This window comes from Carassius gibelio, chromosome B19, assembly GCF_023724105.1.
Source record: "Carassius gibelio isolate Cgi1373 ecotype wild population from Czech Republic chromosome B19, carGib1.2-hapl.c, whole genome shotgun sequence".
In the NCBI taxonomy this organism is placed as follows: domain Eukaryota; kingdom Metazoa; phylum Chordata; class Actinopteri; order Cypriniformes; family Cyprinidae; genus Carassius; species Carassius gibelio.
The window spans coordinates 28,652,626-28,669,831 of record NC_068414.1 but is presented as its reverse complement, the minus strand read 5'-3'; the positions used below and the strand labels follow the sequence as shown (position 1 = coordinate 28,669,831).

Sequence of the window (17,206 nt, the reverse complement as noted above, 5' to 3'; positions counted from 1 at the left end):
ATCTGGAACTACAGTACTAATAAATGTATACATTCTTTGCGTTATATGTTTAATAAAATGAACCTTTTCAGAAATCCTCTTTCCTGTTCCTGCAGCTCTGCTGTGTTTAAACAGTATTCATGTCTAAATAGGACCTTTATCTTTCACTTTCCTTCTTTTTCTTCACTTTTCCTTCCATGTTGTCCATATCTGGACACACACAGCTCTTTTTTTTCCCTCATTCCTCATTTCCATCCATCCCTGGGCTTATCCCTGAATCCCTTCATCTTCCCCCTTCTGTCTTTTCCTAGCTGCTGTTTCCATGTGTTCTTGTATCTCTCTTTGTCACTTTCTCTCCCTCACCCTGTCCCTCCGCTGTGTCCCGTTTTCCCTGGTGTAATGAGATGGCTGTGTTGGGCCAGGTCAGCGCCTCTCTCTCTATCTCTCTCTTTGAGAAACAGTATAGCAGAGTTAGGAAAGGGAGATTAGGCACATCAAACCTTAGTAGCCTCAGTGCACAATGGGCAGTCTGGGTATTTTTAGATGACTATTTCACATTCTGCAGGTCCCACAGATTGAGTGTCGACTGCAGGCTTACACACACACACACACACACACACACACACACAAAGTGAGAGAACGAGAAAGGTTAACCTGCATGCCAACTCACAGACATATACAAACACTTAAAAAATAAAAAACAGCTTCCTGTGGCTGGAACAAACACCTATGTTTATATCAGTGTAGCCAGAGACAAAAACAACACATCTCTCACAGAATGATTCTTTTTTAACTCTCTCATTAGCTGTGTTCCAAACCCTAGTGAGCTTCCTTGCAGTCTACTATCTACAGTACATAGGCAGCTGTCTTTTAGGGAAGCATCCAACTAAAATGAAATCTCATAAGTAGTCGGAATTTTCAGATTTTTTTTATTCTTGAGAAAATGGGATTTTATCATGTTAAAATGTTAAATGAAGCCAGTTTCACTTCATTCTTATCAGCAGTCAAAGGTATAGCATAATTATACTAAATATTCCATTGCGTAAACAAATGGCTGTTCTATTTCTGCTGAGTTCTGTGTTTAGATTCCATAAGGGCCTGCTCATAAGTGACTGAATTGGAACGCTCTACATAGGCAGCAAGTCAGCACACAAATAGCCTCACAGACTTGACTCACTGTTTATTCCATTTGTTTGATATTAGTTGAATGCTGGTATACAGTAGCTTTAGCTAACAACATGATAGTCTTATAAACATAAATGTGGAGTGAACAGTAGCGTAGCCAGAAAAGAGACTCTGGGTGTGCATATGAAAATCTGGGTGTGCCACATTTATTGTCAGACTACTGTGCAAAATTATGGGATGGTATTTTTGTCGCACTGCTTCCGTCCAACCATACTCCTAGTGGTAATTTGTAGGTTGTGTCAAAATGTAGTTAATTGTTAAATGTAATAATTTTCTTGCTTATACGATAATTTTGAACTTCTGGTACAATACTTGGACATTTCCAATCTGGCAAAACACTGTCTGTTGATGTTGGGCCTGGGGAGGGAGAAACATCCTCATCAGGTGTAACGTTAAGGCCTTGTGTCCGGCTGTCCATCAAGCCAAGGTTTTTTGCTTGAGCCAGAGACAGACGCGCTCAGCCCTTGTCATAATTAATATGCAGTGTTTTCAACCACATAATGTTTATTTTAGGTTTCATACATTTAAATATACATAATCACAGTAAAACAATACATTGGTAGTTTGTAAAATACACACTGATGTTTATGAAAGCTAAATCTAATCAAATGTAATTTGGCGACGCGTTTTATTCATAAATCAGACACACATAGCAGAACAATAAAGTTTACTTTATTCTTCGTCCAGTTCAACAGCTACTTACTTTCATGTACTTCGGGAATTCAAGTGCTGTAGGCTACGTTAAATACGGCTGACAGGACTCTGAACTGCAGCGCTCATCTCGTTATAGATCAAGATAATTTATAAAGGTTTTTAAACAAAGAATCGGAATATCAGATAGTTGACATGGTAAGCAAGTTTGTGTATATATTTTAATAAAAAATGAAAAACTAAATAAAACGAATACCGATACATCTGGCAGTGATCCTCAAATCTGGCTCGCGAGAGCCACTTTCCTGCGAAGTTTAGTTCTAACCCTGATCAAACACGCATGAGTTTGCTAATCAGTGTCTTAAGGATCATTAGAAAATCACAGGCAGGTGTGTTTAATTGGAGTCGGAGCTAAACTCTGCAGGAAAGTGGATCTCGCGAGCCAGATTTGAGGATCACTGTGTTAGTGGCTGCAGTGTGTCACGTGACAATCATGATGCGTCGCTATGGAAACAAGGGGTCAGTTAAAATATTTGTAATTTACGCGTGAAAGGATTGATTTAAAAATATGTATATTTTCTAATTAAACAACAATAGCCCAAGTTTAGTAAACATTTTTTATTGAGACTATAAAAAATAATTCTGCATCTATTTTTAGGTGTGCCAGCTGCCACTGTGGGTGGCACCGGCACACCCTGGCACACCCGTGGCTACGCCACTGGGAGTGAAAATCAATTTTTTTGTCATAGTTTTGATATTTATTTAATTAATTAATTTGTTAGTAGTAGTAGTAATAGTTGAAGTAGTAGTATTTTACATTCACTTTGCACATTTACAAATATTTTTTTTCCATTATACTTGCAATGCATTTTTGGATTTTTTCATCTTTCAAGAATGGACAAGAACATGCTGCATTACATTCTGGCCAATACAAATGTGTTTGTGTTTGACCCTGGACCACAAAAACCAGTCATAAGATGTATTTTTATACATTATCTTAAAGCTTTCCATTGATTTATGGTTTGTTAGGATTGGACAATATTTGGGATGAGACAAAACTATTTGAAAATCTGGAATCTGAGGGTGCAAAAAAATAAATTATGAGAAAATTACTTTTAAAGTTGTCCAAATGAAGTTCTCAGCAAAGCATATTACTAATCAACGTTTAAATATATTTAAGGTAGGAAATTTACAAAACATTTTCATGGAACATGATCTTTACTTGATATCCTAATGATTTCTGGCAAAAAAGAAAATGTATACTTATAGAATGTATTTTTGACTATTGCTATAAATATACTCATGCTACTTACAGTATGATTGTTTTTTTTGGTCCAGTGCCATTAAAATATACTATATATTAATTTACACTATACATTTATTTCAATTATATTATATTTATTTTAATTATATGTAAATTATATATATATATATATATATATATATATATATATATATATATATATATATATATATATATATATACAGTATATCATGAAAAGGAAATATAGTACTTAAAAGAAAAAAAGAATGCTAAATAATCTCAAGAAAGGGCATCAGTCACAATGCTTTTTGCACCTTTCATTTGAAAAATCTCTAGGTTATGGGACACTGGTTCATGTTGTACATATTGGACAAAACAGTGAGTGGGTTATGACCAGTCAAAACAGCAACAGGTATATTAGTGGAACCAATGTAATCTATAAAATATTGTAAAGCCTGAAGAACAATTTATTATTATTATTATTTTAAGTTTATTTGCATTTTTAAAATATTTCTGCATTTTTTTCACGCAGTACAGTAGAGACAACGTGATCATACCAAATGAGGAAAGGAACTGAACCTGACACCCAAAAGCCATAATTGAACATTTTGGAAGTCAAAAGCAGTTGAGCACCACTGTCTTGATGCTATTGTAAAGGCATTTGGAACAGCTTTTACGTCGTGAGCACTATGATGTTGTCTAGGTAGGCAGCTCAGTAGGTTTTTGAACAAGACTATTGTTTGACAGGTGGGACTGTTGGTAAGTAGAGTAATTAACACTGATTAGATGAGCTAACGATGCTTTCACACATTGTGTGTGTGTGTTTGTGTAGCATATGTGAGGATTATCATTTGTTCTTTTGTGCAGAAGTGAAAAGGGGGAAGAAACAGCTGTGGCAGGGAAAACAAAGAAACTGGCAGAAAGTGGATTTGTGCAACGCATCTAAAAATCTATAACATTCTTCTTTTTTTAATTTCTTAGTGTATTTATAGTTAGTACTGTGGCATTAAGTAATGAACACATCTAATATACCTGTATTTTCTTAAAGGGACAGTTCACCCAAAAATTAACATTGTCACTCGCTCTCATGTGGTTCCAAACCTGTATGACTTGACTTCTGTGAACACGAATATGTTTTCCCTTGTCTGCTGCCTTTGACTTTCCACAAAAGAACAAAAGTCATACAGTTTGAGTAAATGATGACAGAATGCTTATTTTGAGGAAACAATTTCTGTAAATCCAAGCAGATGATGTTAGACTTACACAGACACAGAAAGCAAGATCCCGACAGTGGAGCTGAGTAGACAGATGAGTTTTTTTTTTACGAAGACACCAAGCCCAGCACAACACTAACTCAACAACCCACTAGCACCTTGATTTATGTCTTCCTGCCTGATATAGTGCTTCAGAAGTAGCCACCCAAACACAAAGCACCCAGATTACATGTGTTCGTGTGTGGAGTGTCACCCGTGTGATTATAACCCTGTGGCTCGCGATGCTTCACTCAAACAGGCAGGAACCGCTCGTGTGCTTCTGGAGGGTCTCTAGCAAGGCTTATGCTACTGGAGTTACTTGCTGATTAGCCCTTGGGCAGAGACTGAACACAAATTGCTTTGGGGTTTCTATTGGCTCCTGAACTAATAACCCATTTGCTGGATCCTAGGGTATGTGTATATATAAATGTCTATACACACAGGTGCACGCGTGCTTTCTCAAACTGTAATTGTCATCAAAATATATCCCAAATGCCCAGCGAGCACAGTGGCTGCTGTTTGATGTGAACGTATGCGCTCAGGGGGCGGCAGTCATTTGCCACGAGCAAACAAACATAATGCGCATTGCAGCAGCTGCCCGTATATAACGGCCCATGTGAGCGACGAGGTTTACATTCAGTAGTCGCTGAATTTATGGGCCATTTATGGTTTAGTAGCTTGATTCATTGTGAAATCCTGGCGCTAATGCTCCTGGCAACTAATGCTCCGGCCCCTGAGGTTCCCCTTAGGGTGTGGGTGGATGACAACACACCAGACAAGGATTCACTGTCGGCTCCCACTCACACACATCGACACAGGAAAGCAGTATGTTACATTAATCATCACAAATGTGATTCAAAGGGATTTCGCCAGTCTTCTGTTTGCTTTTGCTTCTTCAGTTTTGTTCTCGCAGAAATGAGGCTTGCATTTCAAATGCAAATTCTTGCAGAAGGGTTTTATTCTAAAATCTTGTCACTTTTTTGACTGTAGAGAAGAAAAAAAACTAAATAGAATAATAGTGATTGTGAGAGCTTAAAATATGAAGTAAAGTCACATTGTGTAAGATATATACATATATAGGTAGAATTTAGAGAAAAGTTATAGGCTATCAAGTTGCAGGAAGAAAACTGTAGTTATGAGATATAAAGTCATAATTTCTAGATATGAGGTAAATTTAGAGAACCAGGCACAACTACAATTTAATTACATTTAAAATAAATAAAGTTGCAATTGTGAAGTAAAAAATATATATATATAAACTACTGTTTTTTAATAAATTATTATTTTAATTCACCAAGTAAGCATTAAATTAATTTGAAAAAAGTTACATTTTTACTATATATATATATATATATATATATATATATATATATATATATATATATATATATATATATATATATATTATTATTATTATTATTATTATTATTATTATTATTATTATTATTATTTTTTTTTTCAAATAAATTCAATTTTTATTCATCAGAGAATCCTGAAAAAAATGTAGCACTTTCCATAAAAATATGAAATAAATGCATTAAAAAAAAATCTTACTGACTTCAAACTTTGAATGGTAGTGTGTAAGTAATTAATTTTAATGATTAATAAATAATTGCATATACAGTACAGTCACATCATGAGATATATAGTTAAAACTGTGGGAATGTCTTAATTATGAGAAATGGCATTGCTTATGTGAGATATACGGGTGCAGTTACGAGAAATAAAGTTAATTTCTAAACTCTAAATCTAAACTTAATCTTTTACATCTAAAGCACACACGCTAACCGCATTTGTCTCTCCATGGTATTTTCTAACACACACTTAACTTTTGGCATGAAACCTAGTTATGCCACAGCTTCGTTAGCATACAGAGAGAGCAAATGTATCCTCAGGGATATGTAAAACAAAGCATCCCTGGATGGCGTCCCAATACGTCCAAAGAAATCTGCAATAATAAGACAGGATTCGCATTTAACTCCAACATTGCAATCAAGCTACGGAGCTCTCACTTGATTTCACAAGGTCTTCAGAAGCCTCGCATCTCCAGCCGTCCTAGTTACAAACTAGCCAAAAACACCCCGTAATTTCAAAGTTGTAGGTGTCTAGCTTTCAAACCCTGGCTAATTTACAGCACCATTACCAGTTTAGCAGGGAACTAAGAGGAACAGTTGCACCCTCTGACATTTCGTACCTCTGAAGAGCCATTAAGACAAATAGCCTCTCCCACTCTCCGCTCACTTGATGAAGGACACTGACCTTCTGATGGGGGCCTTATTTGATGTGAACCTGATAGCACCATCTTTCCAGCAGACAGATCCCACCTCTATTCCCAGAATGCCTTTGGGAGACAGTCTGATGTAATGGGAGTTATATAAGTTAGCTGTATATTCTCTTCAGTGCTGAGAGAGAGGGAGGTGACGACAGACAGAAAGAGAGAGAGAGAGAGTGTGTCGGAGATTGTTGTAAATTTTTAATTTATTTGGTGCAGCGGCAGCCGCTGTGTCCTGCACCTCATGCACTAACGCTCCGGCTACATCAGACTCGCACCACAGCGCCATCAGATCCGTGTGTGTGCGCGCACACACGCATGCGCCTTTGTTATTGTGTACAAAGTGTAAATAATTACACAAGCTTTCTGGTTGGCTGCTCTAGCTCAGGGGTGTTTGAACAGTTATTTTAAAAGGTTGGTTATTTTTATGATACAATCAAATATTCATGGGGGATAGAGGCTTTACAATGATGCACCCATTCGTGGAAGAGCGGTTATGTGTGTGTGTGTGTGCGTGCATGAACAAAGACATTTAAGCACATTAGATATGTGCGAATTACTTTGAATTAGTTTAAATCATGTTAATCTGTAGTTTTAAACACTCTCTAAAAGGTCAAGTGTGTAATTTGTGTGCCGCTAGCATAATTAAGCTGAATTTATAAACAGGTTTTTGGGTTTCTACCACTTACTGATTTAAAGAGGTGCAGATATAGGGAAGATTTTTAGAGGGGAATAGATCAGGTTCAAATCTTCTTCTCCAATGTGATCACCAAGGCCTAATATTTTATGAGGACATGTCGCTCACTATGAAACGAGTATAGGGTTGGAATAAGGTGGAACATTTCCAGCAAATTTAGATTTTTTTGGTATATCCCAGGAAATGTTCCACCCCTTTGCAACTCTAAATGAGTATGAAATTCAACAATTTATTTTATTTTCTGTAGAATCTCACAAAAATGAATCCAGATCATCAGATTATATTGTCTTTTGTAATTTTCTTAATTTCCCTGTTTAATTAATTAATTAATTAATTTATTTTTTTATTTATATGGGAATTCATTTTCTTTTTGAGTAAAATATGACTAACACTTTCCTATGTGACTCTGACATTCACTATGGGTGCACCATATATTGATATGATAATGGTTATTAGCTAATATTAAGGTTTTGGTTGTGATTTTTGGTCTATATTGGGTATATCTGTCAGTATTTGGCCATTTAAATATGCTGGCTAATTAAATGCATATAATGCTTGGTCTTTAAATCTGTAAATAGGTACATTTAAAAAAAATACTAGCAAATTAATTCTGAGCAAGTTTCAGAATTAATATCTAATTTTCATACTTTACATTATAATGTTGTAATGCCTTGTAGCATTTAAAATCATAGATTTTAGTTTTTAGTGTTTTATTTTTAATAGAGATGCACAATAATAGATTTTATCCGATAGGCCAATATTTGTACATCATTTTGCCGATAACAGATGCCGATACCGATAGTTATTTCCTTTTGTTTTAAAACAAAAAGTCTCTCCTTTGCAGAAATTATAAACAAATTATTTGTAATTTCGGTTAGTTTTGAGCAAAAAAAAAAAAGCTTGTTAGAACTAATAAACATTATTAAAGTTATTTTTATTTGTATACATTACACACACTGCTGACGTGATCTTATTGTTTGCTTACTGAGAGCACATGTGAGTTATTTGTCATATCGGCAAGGCATATCGGCGAAATATTTTTTAAATCGGCTGATGCTGATGTTTACATTTTAATCCTTTATCGACTGACTCCGATAACATTCCGATATAACGTTCCAAAATAGTATAGAATTTAAGCATACAATCAGCCGTATCAGCAGTTATATGCCATAGCATGAAAATAATATTTTAATAATAGTGCACCCCTAGAAAATCACATTGTTCAGGGTGCAGAGGTTAGCATCATCATAATGCCTTTTCTTTAACATCTGAATCAGACAGTCTCTCCATCACCTCGTCTCTCACTCTAGAAGAGGAGAGGTAGAGCTAACACCTCCGTGTGTCAGACTTCCTGAAGAGAGTGGCGGCTCCCCATCGCATTGTTCACTTCAAAGACAGTGCTGCTCACTCTATGCTCTTTGAACAGACACAAGTGGGTCTACTGTAATTTGTCTGCCAAATAAAGCTCTTGGAGAGCGACGCGTGTATGTGCGCTACTGTAAGAGCTCAGCTGGGGATGAGACGTCTCTCAAGCATGAATAATTTACAAACTTATAAATGTTTGATACAATTGATTAGCATGTAATTGTTCTCATAATGACATCTCTAGTCTACAAGAACTGGTATTATATTGATTTATGTGTGCATGAGATGTTTGTCACTTATTTATACAGTATGTTCTTATGCAAGATTTATTTTCCTATTTTTCATACAAATCCACCGTTCAGTGTAAGATGCTTTAGGTCCTTTTTCAAAATAAATACAAGATATCAAATCAGCTGGATATGAAGTGAAATGCATCCTATTGAAAGCACGCAGATCTTTCTAGATCTCACTAAGAGGAAAAAAAGTGAAGAGGTTGAGGGTGGTAGAGGTGTATTTCCATGGCCTCTGTGAAAAGCTCTGTAACCATTTCTTTAAAACGAAACGTGTCGAGGTTAGAAACCCGAACTATCGTCCACACAAACAACCCTGAAAAGGTCACATACTCATACACTTTCAGTGTGGGTGGTTTTATCGGGAAACTGTACTTATTCACTTACTTAAGTGGCCAATATGAGCCTCTATTTCAGTTTTCTAAAGCCCTGTCTTCTGAATAATGTGTGAATGCAGTCTAGATAGAGTGGCAACAGAGATTCTTTAACCTGCTGAAGAAGAGCATTGTTCACACAGAATAAAAGAATGTCCTTGATGTTGCAATCATCTGACAGTGTTCTGAGAAAAATCATTGAGTTCATATGAAAAAAAAAGGGCCATTCGGCAATGACAGTGACTTTGTTGTGAGGTCGCTGTATTATTGATAGTCCTAACAAATAGGATGTATTGCTGTAAATATTTGATATATTTTTATTTTTATTTTATCAGATGTCAAGATGTTTTTTTTTTCGTTTGAACAACAAATGCTTCCAAAACTTAACAGACCGGAGGGCAAAACATGTTTATGCCATTTATACATGTGCAGCAGTGCATAATGATATCGTTTCATAAACCAAATGAATATGAATCAAACTCAAGTTACTGTATATGCTTCAAGGCATCTTCTAGGCTTCATTATACTGGGAAAGACAGCACATGGACATTTCTAATACAGATAAACAAATATTGTTTTTAATAGTAATAATAATCATAACGATGCTTAGTGTTATTTAAAACATTTATGATAATGTTTTGTTTTTACGAGAAAACGAGAATTTTTTTTATACTAATACTTATATATATTTATATATATTTACATATTTATATATAATGTTTTGTCTTTTACCAAAAAAAGTTTGATTTTTGATTTTTTTTATACTAATATTTGTTTTCTGTTATCACTATTATTTTTATAAATTGTTTTGTGATCTAAATGGAAACAGATTTTAATAAATTATTAATTTATTTCTTTGTTGACCTTATTTACCTATCAAGCATGAAATGCAACAGAATTCTCACTTGGAAATAAAAGGCAATAAAAATAAGTTGGTAGTCACAAGTTGTTGTTTTTATTGTTTTGTTTTTATTTTTTATTTTTTTTACCATTGGTAGTAACCATCTTGCATCACTACTTATTTGCATATAGTTAAACAGCTCAGATCTGCTCAGCCACACTGATTTGACATTGCTGTGGTCCCTCAAATCACCAGCTCTCATTGAAAATGAATGACTTATGGTCACTTTGTAGCTGCAGATCGCTATAAGTATGAACACCGACACTTAGAAACACATTTAGGTGCAGTTAAAAGCAAATTTGAACAGAGTGTGGGGCTTTATACCCAAAGCGTTTTAGCAGAACGATGCGGTTCTCAAGTTTCAACCATTATCACTGAAGATGTAAGTCTTTTTTTAGATTCTTAAGATAATGTACGGGAGATACTTCGAGAATCTCCCTCTCTCTCTCTCTATCTCACTTTCTCTCTCACGCTGTCTCTCTATCCACCCATGTGAATCATTCGTGGATTGCCCCCGGGAGTGAATTTTCTGTGTTATAGCTTTAACCTTTTACAGGGAATCCATCACAGTAATAGCCAGCCAAGACTGCGTCAGATACCATTTTTGCAATGTTTAAAGCTCTGAAGCAAACTGTGCACAGAGCTGCAGTTGTGTGATAAAAAACATATAATGATGTGTGGAGCTTGGCGTGGGCTAAACGAAATAGTTTGGGATGGATATCTGAGCGTTATCAACTTTAATAGAGCTGTTAAAAGGCTGTTAGATGTGGCGAATGCAGTTTTAAGGGTTGGCAAGGTGCTAATCATTCAGCTGTATGAAGCTTGTATGTACTGTAATTGGTAGTTGTATAGCATGTAATAGTATGTGGTACTTGTTTGTCAGACAAGTGAACAGCAGTGTAATTTAACAGACAGACAGCATAGTAATAAATATCAACAATAAGGGGCAATGTTTGAACAGTACGTTTGATACATTGAAGTTCAGCCAGAAATATTTCTTCCCTATAGTTTTCTGATATTCTACTTCTGAAATTGTACTGTATCTGTAAAAAAAAAAAAAAAAAAAAAAAAAGAGTTAAAATAATATAACCCGGAATTTAATATTATTTTATTTTATTATGTCAGAAATCAATGGAAGGTAAAAAAAAAAAAAAAAAAAAGATAGCAAATAAAAGGGCCAGCAATTAAAAAAAAAAAAGGCATGCCACTTGATTATATCAGTTACGTGTCTCAATGAATAAAGTGTGTATATTGAAGATTTTCTTTTGCAGTTTGTGTGAAGGCTCTGGCCCTGTAGCTTTTTATGCTGACGGCTGTTTATTGTATCCTCAGATGATTATTAGCTGGATACTTTGCTTCTATCTATCACTTTTATTCCTCATCTACCACCATTCTCTCCCTCCCGCACGCTTTGCCTTCTAACTAACAAGGTTTCCCTTCCCACTGAAAAGAGAATGATGATGAGACAGCAGAATGGGAAAGTGAGAAAAGAGATGAAGAGGGAAAACCATTACTCCGTTTTCACACTTCAATACATGTGCACATCCCTGGAGAGCGCTCCATCTCTCTCTCTCTCTCTCTCTCTTTCTCTCTCTCTCTCATCTGTGGGTGTCATGGGACAGACATACAGTTGCGTAACACTTATAAACACCTATAGAACATGTACATACACTGAAGAGCATAAACGCACACTGATGTGAGACACAATGATACTGTAATGTATTGTACTTCTTCAGAAATAAAAATGCACATGAGGTTATTTTTATTACAGGAACTGCACAATCACACACATATGGATAGTTCACCCAAAAATTCTGTCATTTGCTAACCTTCATGCTGTTCCAAATCTATTTGGAACACTTTTTTTTTTCTATGCAACAGAAGAAGAAGATACAACAGTTTTAAAGAATTGTGCTGGTCGCTCTTTCATGTAATTACAGGGAACTGAAGCTTTCAAGCTTCAAAATGGATGGTAAAGTAGCATAAAAGTGGACTGGTGCAAGTGTTCTGAAGTTTTATGATAGCTTTGTGTGAGGTACAGGCAAATTTAAGTTGTTCTATTGAAATCTTGGCATCTCTCTTGGTTCTCCTGTAAGTGTTCATGCGAGTTTTTGAAAGAAGTGGTGACTCAAATTTATTATTTTCAATGAATCGGCTGATCCAGTTCTTCTCGCTCATCCCTTCACTGCTAACAACACAATAGACTGACTCATACGAACGTTTTTTATGATAGTTTTATGGTGCTTTTTGTAATTTTTAATGCTTCAGTTTTCATAGAGAATAATCGTGTTTTAAGTCCCATTCTTCGTGATTTAAACTTTAGTTAGTGTGTAATGTTGTTGTTAGAGTAGAAATAATATCTGTAAAATTCTAAAGCTCAAAGTTCAATGCCAAGCGAGATATTTGATTTAACAGAATTCGCCTACAAAAAATGACCCATTTGGACTACACCCCTCTAATTCCTGCAGTAATGACGTCACTAAAACAGTTTTTTGACTAACCTCCGCCCACATGAATACACAAAAAAGGGGGCGTGGTCTTGTTGCGCTCCGACGGAGAAGAAGGAAGAGCTGCGTTTGTGTTTGTCGCCATGTCATCGAAATGCTGTTATTTTCATCTTGGAGTACAATCACCTTTGTTTGGTCTTCTCATGGACGCTGTACTTAGATATCAATGGTTACAATTTATGTTTAACTCGGTTCAAGAAAATTATAATCCACATGTAAAACTATGTGCAGCTATTTTGCTGAGGACAGCTTCTTCAATCTCAATCAGTTTAAAGATTATTATTGGAAGATGGAGCGGTTCCCTCTTTGTCTGGAGGAGGCGTTGTTTATGGACCACAACCGGTACGTGTTTTTAAATCTTTAAGTTGGTGCGTTTAAAAGTTTCTGTAACATATTACACAAAGGGCAATGCTGTTTAGCTTTGTTAAATAGATGTTAGGGATGTGCAAAAAAATCGAATGCGATTTTCATGCGCATCTCGTCAGAGATTATAAGTACATCTCCAGCAGTTTTCAAAACAAATCCTGCCCACTTGCTTCTCAAAGCTAGCCCAATCGCGTTTCCAGGAGGGCAGCGCGAGCTCAGCTGCTGTTGAATAACAACACAGGAACCGCTGGCACAATCAGAGCTCGTTACGTATTTCTGAAGGAGGGACTTTATAGAACAAGGAAGTCATCAGCCCATTTTTATGACAGTGAAAACAGCGGTATACAGATAGGTGAATTGTGTGAAAAATACTGAACACATAATGAACACGTTTTATTGCACACTGTAACCACAATCAAAGCTTCAAAAAAGCACGAAAAATGGGACCTTTAAGAAAAATGACCAGTATACAGATTTTGCAGACATCTCATATGCTTCTGTTTTTATATGATACGATATTTTTATATGGTTTTGATGTTATGATTCGGAATGGTTTCAGTACAGCAGGCGGGAAAAAACTAAGCAAAATATATATATATGTACATCGTTGTACTATGACCTGAAAATAGTACTGATAACAAGAAATCACACTTAATTCTGTAACAGCTCTAGACTTGGCAAAATGGCGAGTCAGGTGAATGACCCAACATTTTTGGCCGATCAGAAAAACTCACTGTCTTTTTTGTGTTTGAGTTTGATGACATGACATTAGAGGGCAGAGAATTTGACAGAAGTGTAATTCAGTGTAAGTTAGCAAAATAGACTTAACTTAGGTCAAACCTAGCTTACTACCAGTCAATCTTTACCATAGCAATTTCTCACATTTTAGAATCATAATAAAGTCATCGCAGCTATGAAATAACAAATGAAGGTTTGGAATTACGTGATGTTCAACAAATCAAGAGGTTTTTTTTTCTAAATTTGAGTGTCTTTGTCTAGACATTCAATCAACCAACCCTATGAGATGCATCCTGGGACATTACTTTCATATCTTTATTTTCCTCATGGGAGCTATTGGCTGGTGCTCACACTGTGACATTTTAGTCTTTATTCCCCTTTTGGGGACATTTGGTCCCTGCAGTGTAGATAAAACCTGACCAACACACACACACACACACACACACCTATCTTAACATCATCATCTTCAGGAGTGTCAAGTACATCAGTGTTCCAAATCTGTGCCTCTCCGTACCCATCTCATCCTTTGTTTTCCAACACTCTCATTTCATCTTTCCTCACTCTTTCATCTTCTCCCTTTATCTTCCTCTTTTCCACTCCTTGCCTGCTCCCTCTCCCTAAATATAGCAGCTTTGAAGCATCACTCCCCAAAACACACTGCATGACAAAAATCTTTCATTCCGTCTGTGTGTTTGAGAGCAAGAGAGAGAGAAAGCCCTAATCAAGGATGTGATTGCCATCTGTTGTGTATTGATAAAAGGCTAAGAAAGACACTGATTAAAAAAGAGGGGGGAAAAGCTGTAGGAAAAAAGAAAGCAGATACGGTGAGCAAAAGAGGAGGAGCAGAGCTATAAAGAGGACACGTGAATAATGCGCATTTTAGAAAGCAAAAAAAGAAAAAACAGCTAGCATGTGTAGTAGTACAGAAAGTGTTTTAAAAAAAAGAGAGAAAGGAAGTGTGAAGAAAGACACAGAAACCGAGGAGAAAGGGGTTAGCTGAAGAGGAACGGAGAAGGAGTGGGTGACATTTCTGATCCTCGTTTTGTAATTGAATAATAATCTCCTGTGGGACCTGGCCTAGAAGAGCGCGAGTGTGTGTATTAGCACGTTTTTCTGTGTGAGCTTGTGCGAGACAAAGAGAATCAAATGAGCAGAGCCGCCGTGAAATGAAACACTGCCCCCTGTTGTTTAATCGGTGCCTCGCACGCATTAAGCATGAAAAATGATCTGGTTTAATGTGCTGTGACAAAGCATTGAAATATAACTGCTTTTCCATTTGAGCAGAACTTAAACGTTTTAAAAAGGTCAATGACATAAATCTTCCACTATTCTTAATTTTTCCTATCCATAAGAAAATCCAAAGAATATGACACTGATTCCACTAGAATAGAAAAAAACACTGTATTCTTATGATAATGTTTTGTTTGTTTCTCTTTTCCCCTTCCTTCCTTCCTTCCTTTCTCTTTCTTTAAGCTTGCGGAGAGAGGGCTACACCGTACAAGTCAGTGTTAATGACTACCTGGACATCTACTGTCCACACTACAACCAGAGTCAGCGGGGGGCGCTGGAGCGTGGTGTGGCTGAGCAGTATGTTCTCTATATGGTCAGTTACCGAGGCTATCGCACCTGCGACCCGCAGATGGGCTTCAAACGCTGGGAGTGCAACCGGCCGCACGCCCCCCACACGCCAATTAAGTTCTCTGAGAAATTCCAGCGTTACAGCGCCTTCTCTCTGGGCTATGAATTCAACGTGGGTCATGAGTACTACTATATATGTGAGTATTTGTCACTTTCTAACATTATTATTTTTTTTACAGTTTGTTATTTTGTATGTTTAGTTTTTAGGTTTCATCAACAGAGCATCAGGGTCACAAACCTCAAAAAGTTCACTCATTTATTAAGGTTCTGTTTATTATGAAAATGAATAGTAGTTTTCTTTAAATGTCTGAAATCATATACATTAACAAGTCATATCAGTTACCTACAGTAATAAAAGCTGTTTTATTTTACATGAAGTGGGGCAACTCATGGAAGTTGGTATGCATTGTTATTTTAGTGTCATTTACATACTATTACTAGAATTCGTTTTTATTTTTTTTGCACTTTCCATTTTTATTTAAATTTTTATTAAAGTTATAGTGAGTTTTTGTCTTTTTTTCAGTTATTGATATTTTAGTGCATTAACTTAATGTTGCTTTGACAACTCACTGAAGAAAGTAAAGTGGTTCCCTTTCCAACATTCACTGTCGTTATGTATGAGACAAATCCTTTTTTCGGATCTGCTGAAGCTCCAGCTCTGCTCACCGCCATGGACGAAGCAGAGGCAGTGACGTAAACGATCTCTGCAGGCATCTGGCATCCAAAACAAAAGAGCAAATTTCTAAGAGCAGTTTCAGCGTGCGTTGTTGCAAATGTTGCATCGCGAGTATAGTTCATGCAAGGAGCTCTTGCACAATGAAGACGGACACAGCGAGTACGCCGCCTGCCTCAGCCACGCCCATGAAGAGTCTGCGCTCGCTGATGGCTCATGAGTCTCTCTCATCTACGCTCACGGGTCACCTTGTTTTTTCAAGGCAATCCCCCCGCCAGGCCCACCTGTCTTTCTTAGGAAAAAAAACAGCATGCCCCACCCTCCCAACGACCTCTCACACCACTGTGCTTCACAAGTGAGTGAGGACCAGCGCCCCTCTTCAACTGCGAGCGGACTGGTCTCATTCAGCGCCTCAGAAGAGGACATTATTATCGACGATGTCACTGCCGACAATTCTGTGTCATTGGCGGCATCAGAAACGGAGGAATGGAGCAATTCCGACGAGGAGCCCGAAGCAACCTCTCCCCCTCAGGTGCTGAAGCCAAAGCAAGACACGGAGCTTATCCACGTCCTCACAAAGGCTTTGGAGGATCTGGGTCTCAAGCGGTCAGTTCTGGACGAGCCCACCTGGATGAGTGGTTCCTGCCAGAGTCCCCCCAGCAATCCTCTCACCAGCGCTGAGCCCCGTTCTTGCCAGCTGTCAACGATGAGCTTACCAAGACATGGTGCCCCTATTCGGCACAGGTAAACCCCTCGACTGCAGTAGCTCTCACCACTGTTGACGGAACTGACGAAAGAGGGTACGCCAAACCCACCATCTGCCCTCCGCTTAAAGGGCCATGCAGCGCATCAATCTATGCCCTACAGGGCCACCTCGGCCATCGCCCACAGCGCTTATGCAGCAGCCGGACAGTCTGCATACAGTGGTGATCCTTCAAGTGTTTTGGACGAGTCTGGCCAAGAGCACCAGGAGGCTTTTGAGAAGCTGCATACAGCAAAAGATATAGCTTTGCGTGCTACAAAGGCCACAGCGCAGGCGATCAGCAGGACCAA

General features: G+C 37.3%; 1 protein-coding gene across 1 annotated transcript in view; it reads left to right on the top strand.

Moving 5' to 3' along the window:
* LOC127978780 (ephrin-A3-like) overlaps nt 1-17,206 on the top strand; it is an 86,338-nt gene that overhangs the window by 58,517 nt on the left and 10,615 nt on the right. The window contains exon 2 of the mRNA XM_052583681.1: nt 15,316-15,617. Within this exon, the coding sequence (XP_052439641.1) occupies nt 15,316-15,617 (302 nt within the window). The remainder of the gene's footprint in view (nt 1-15,315; nt 15,618-17,206) is intronic.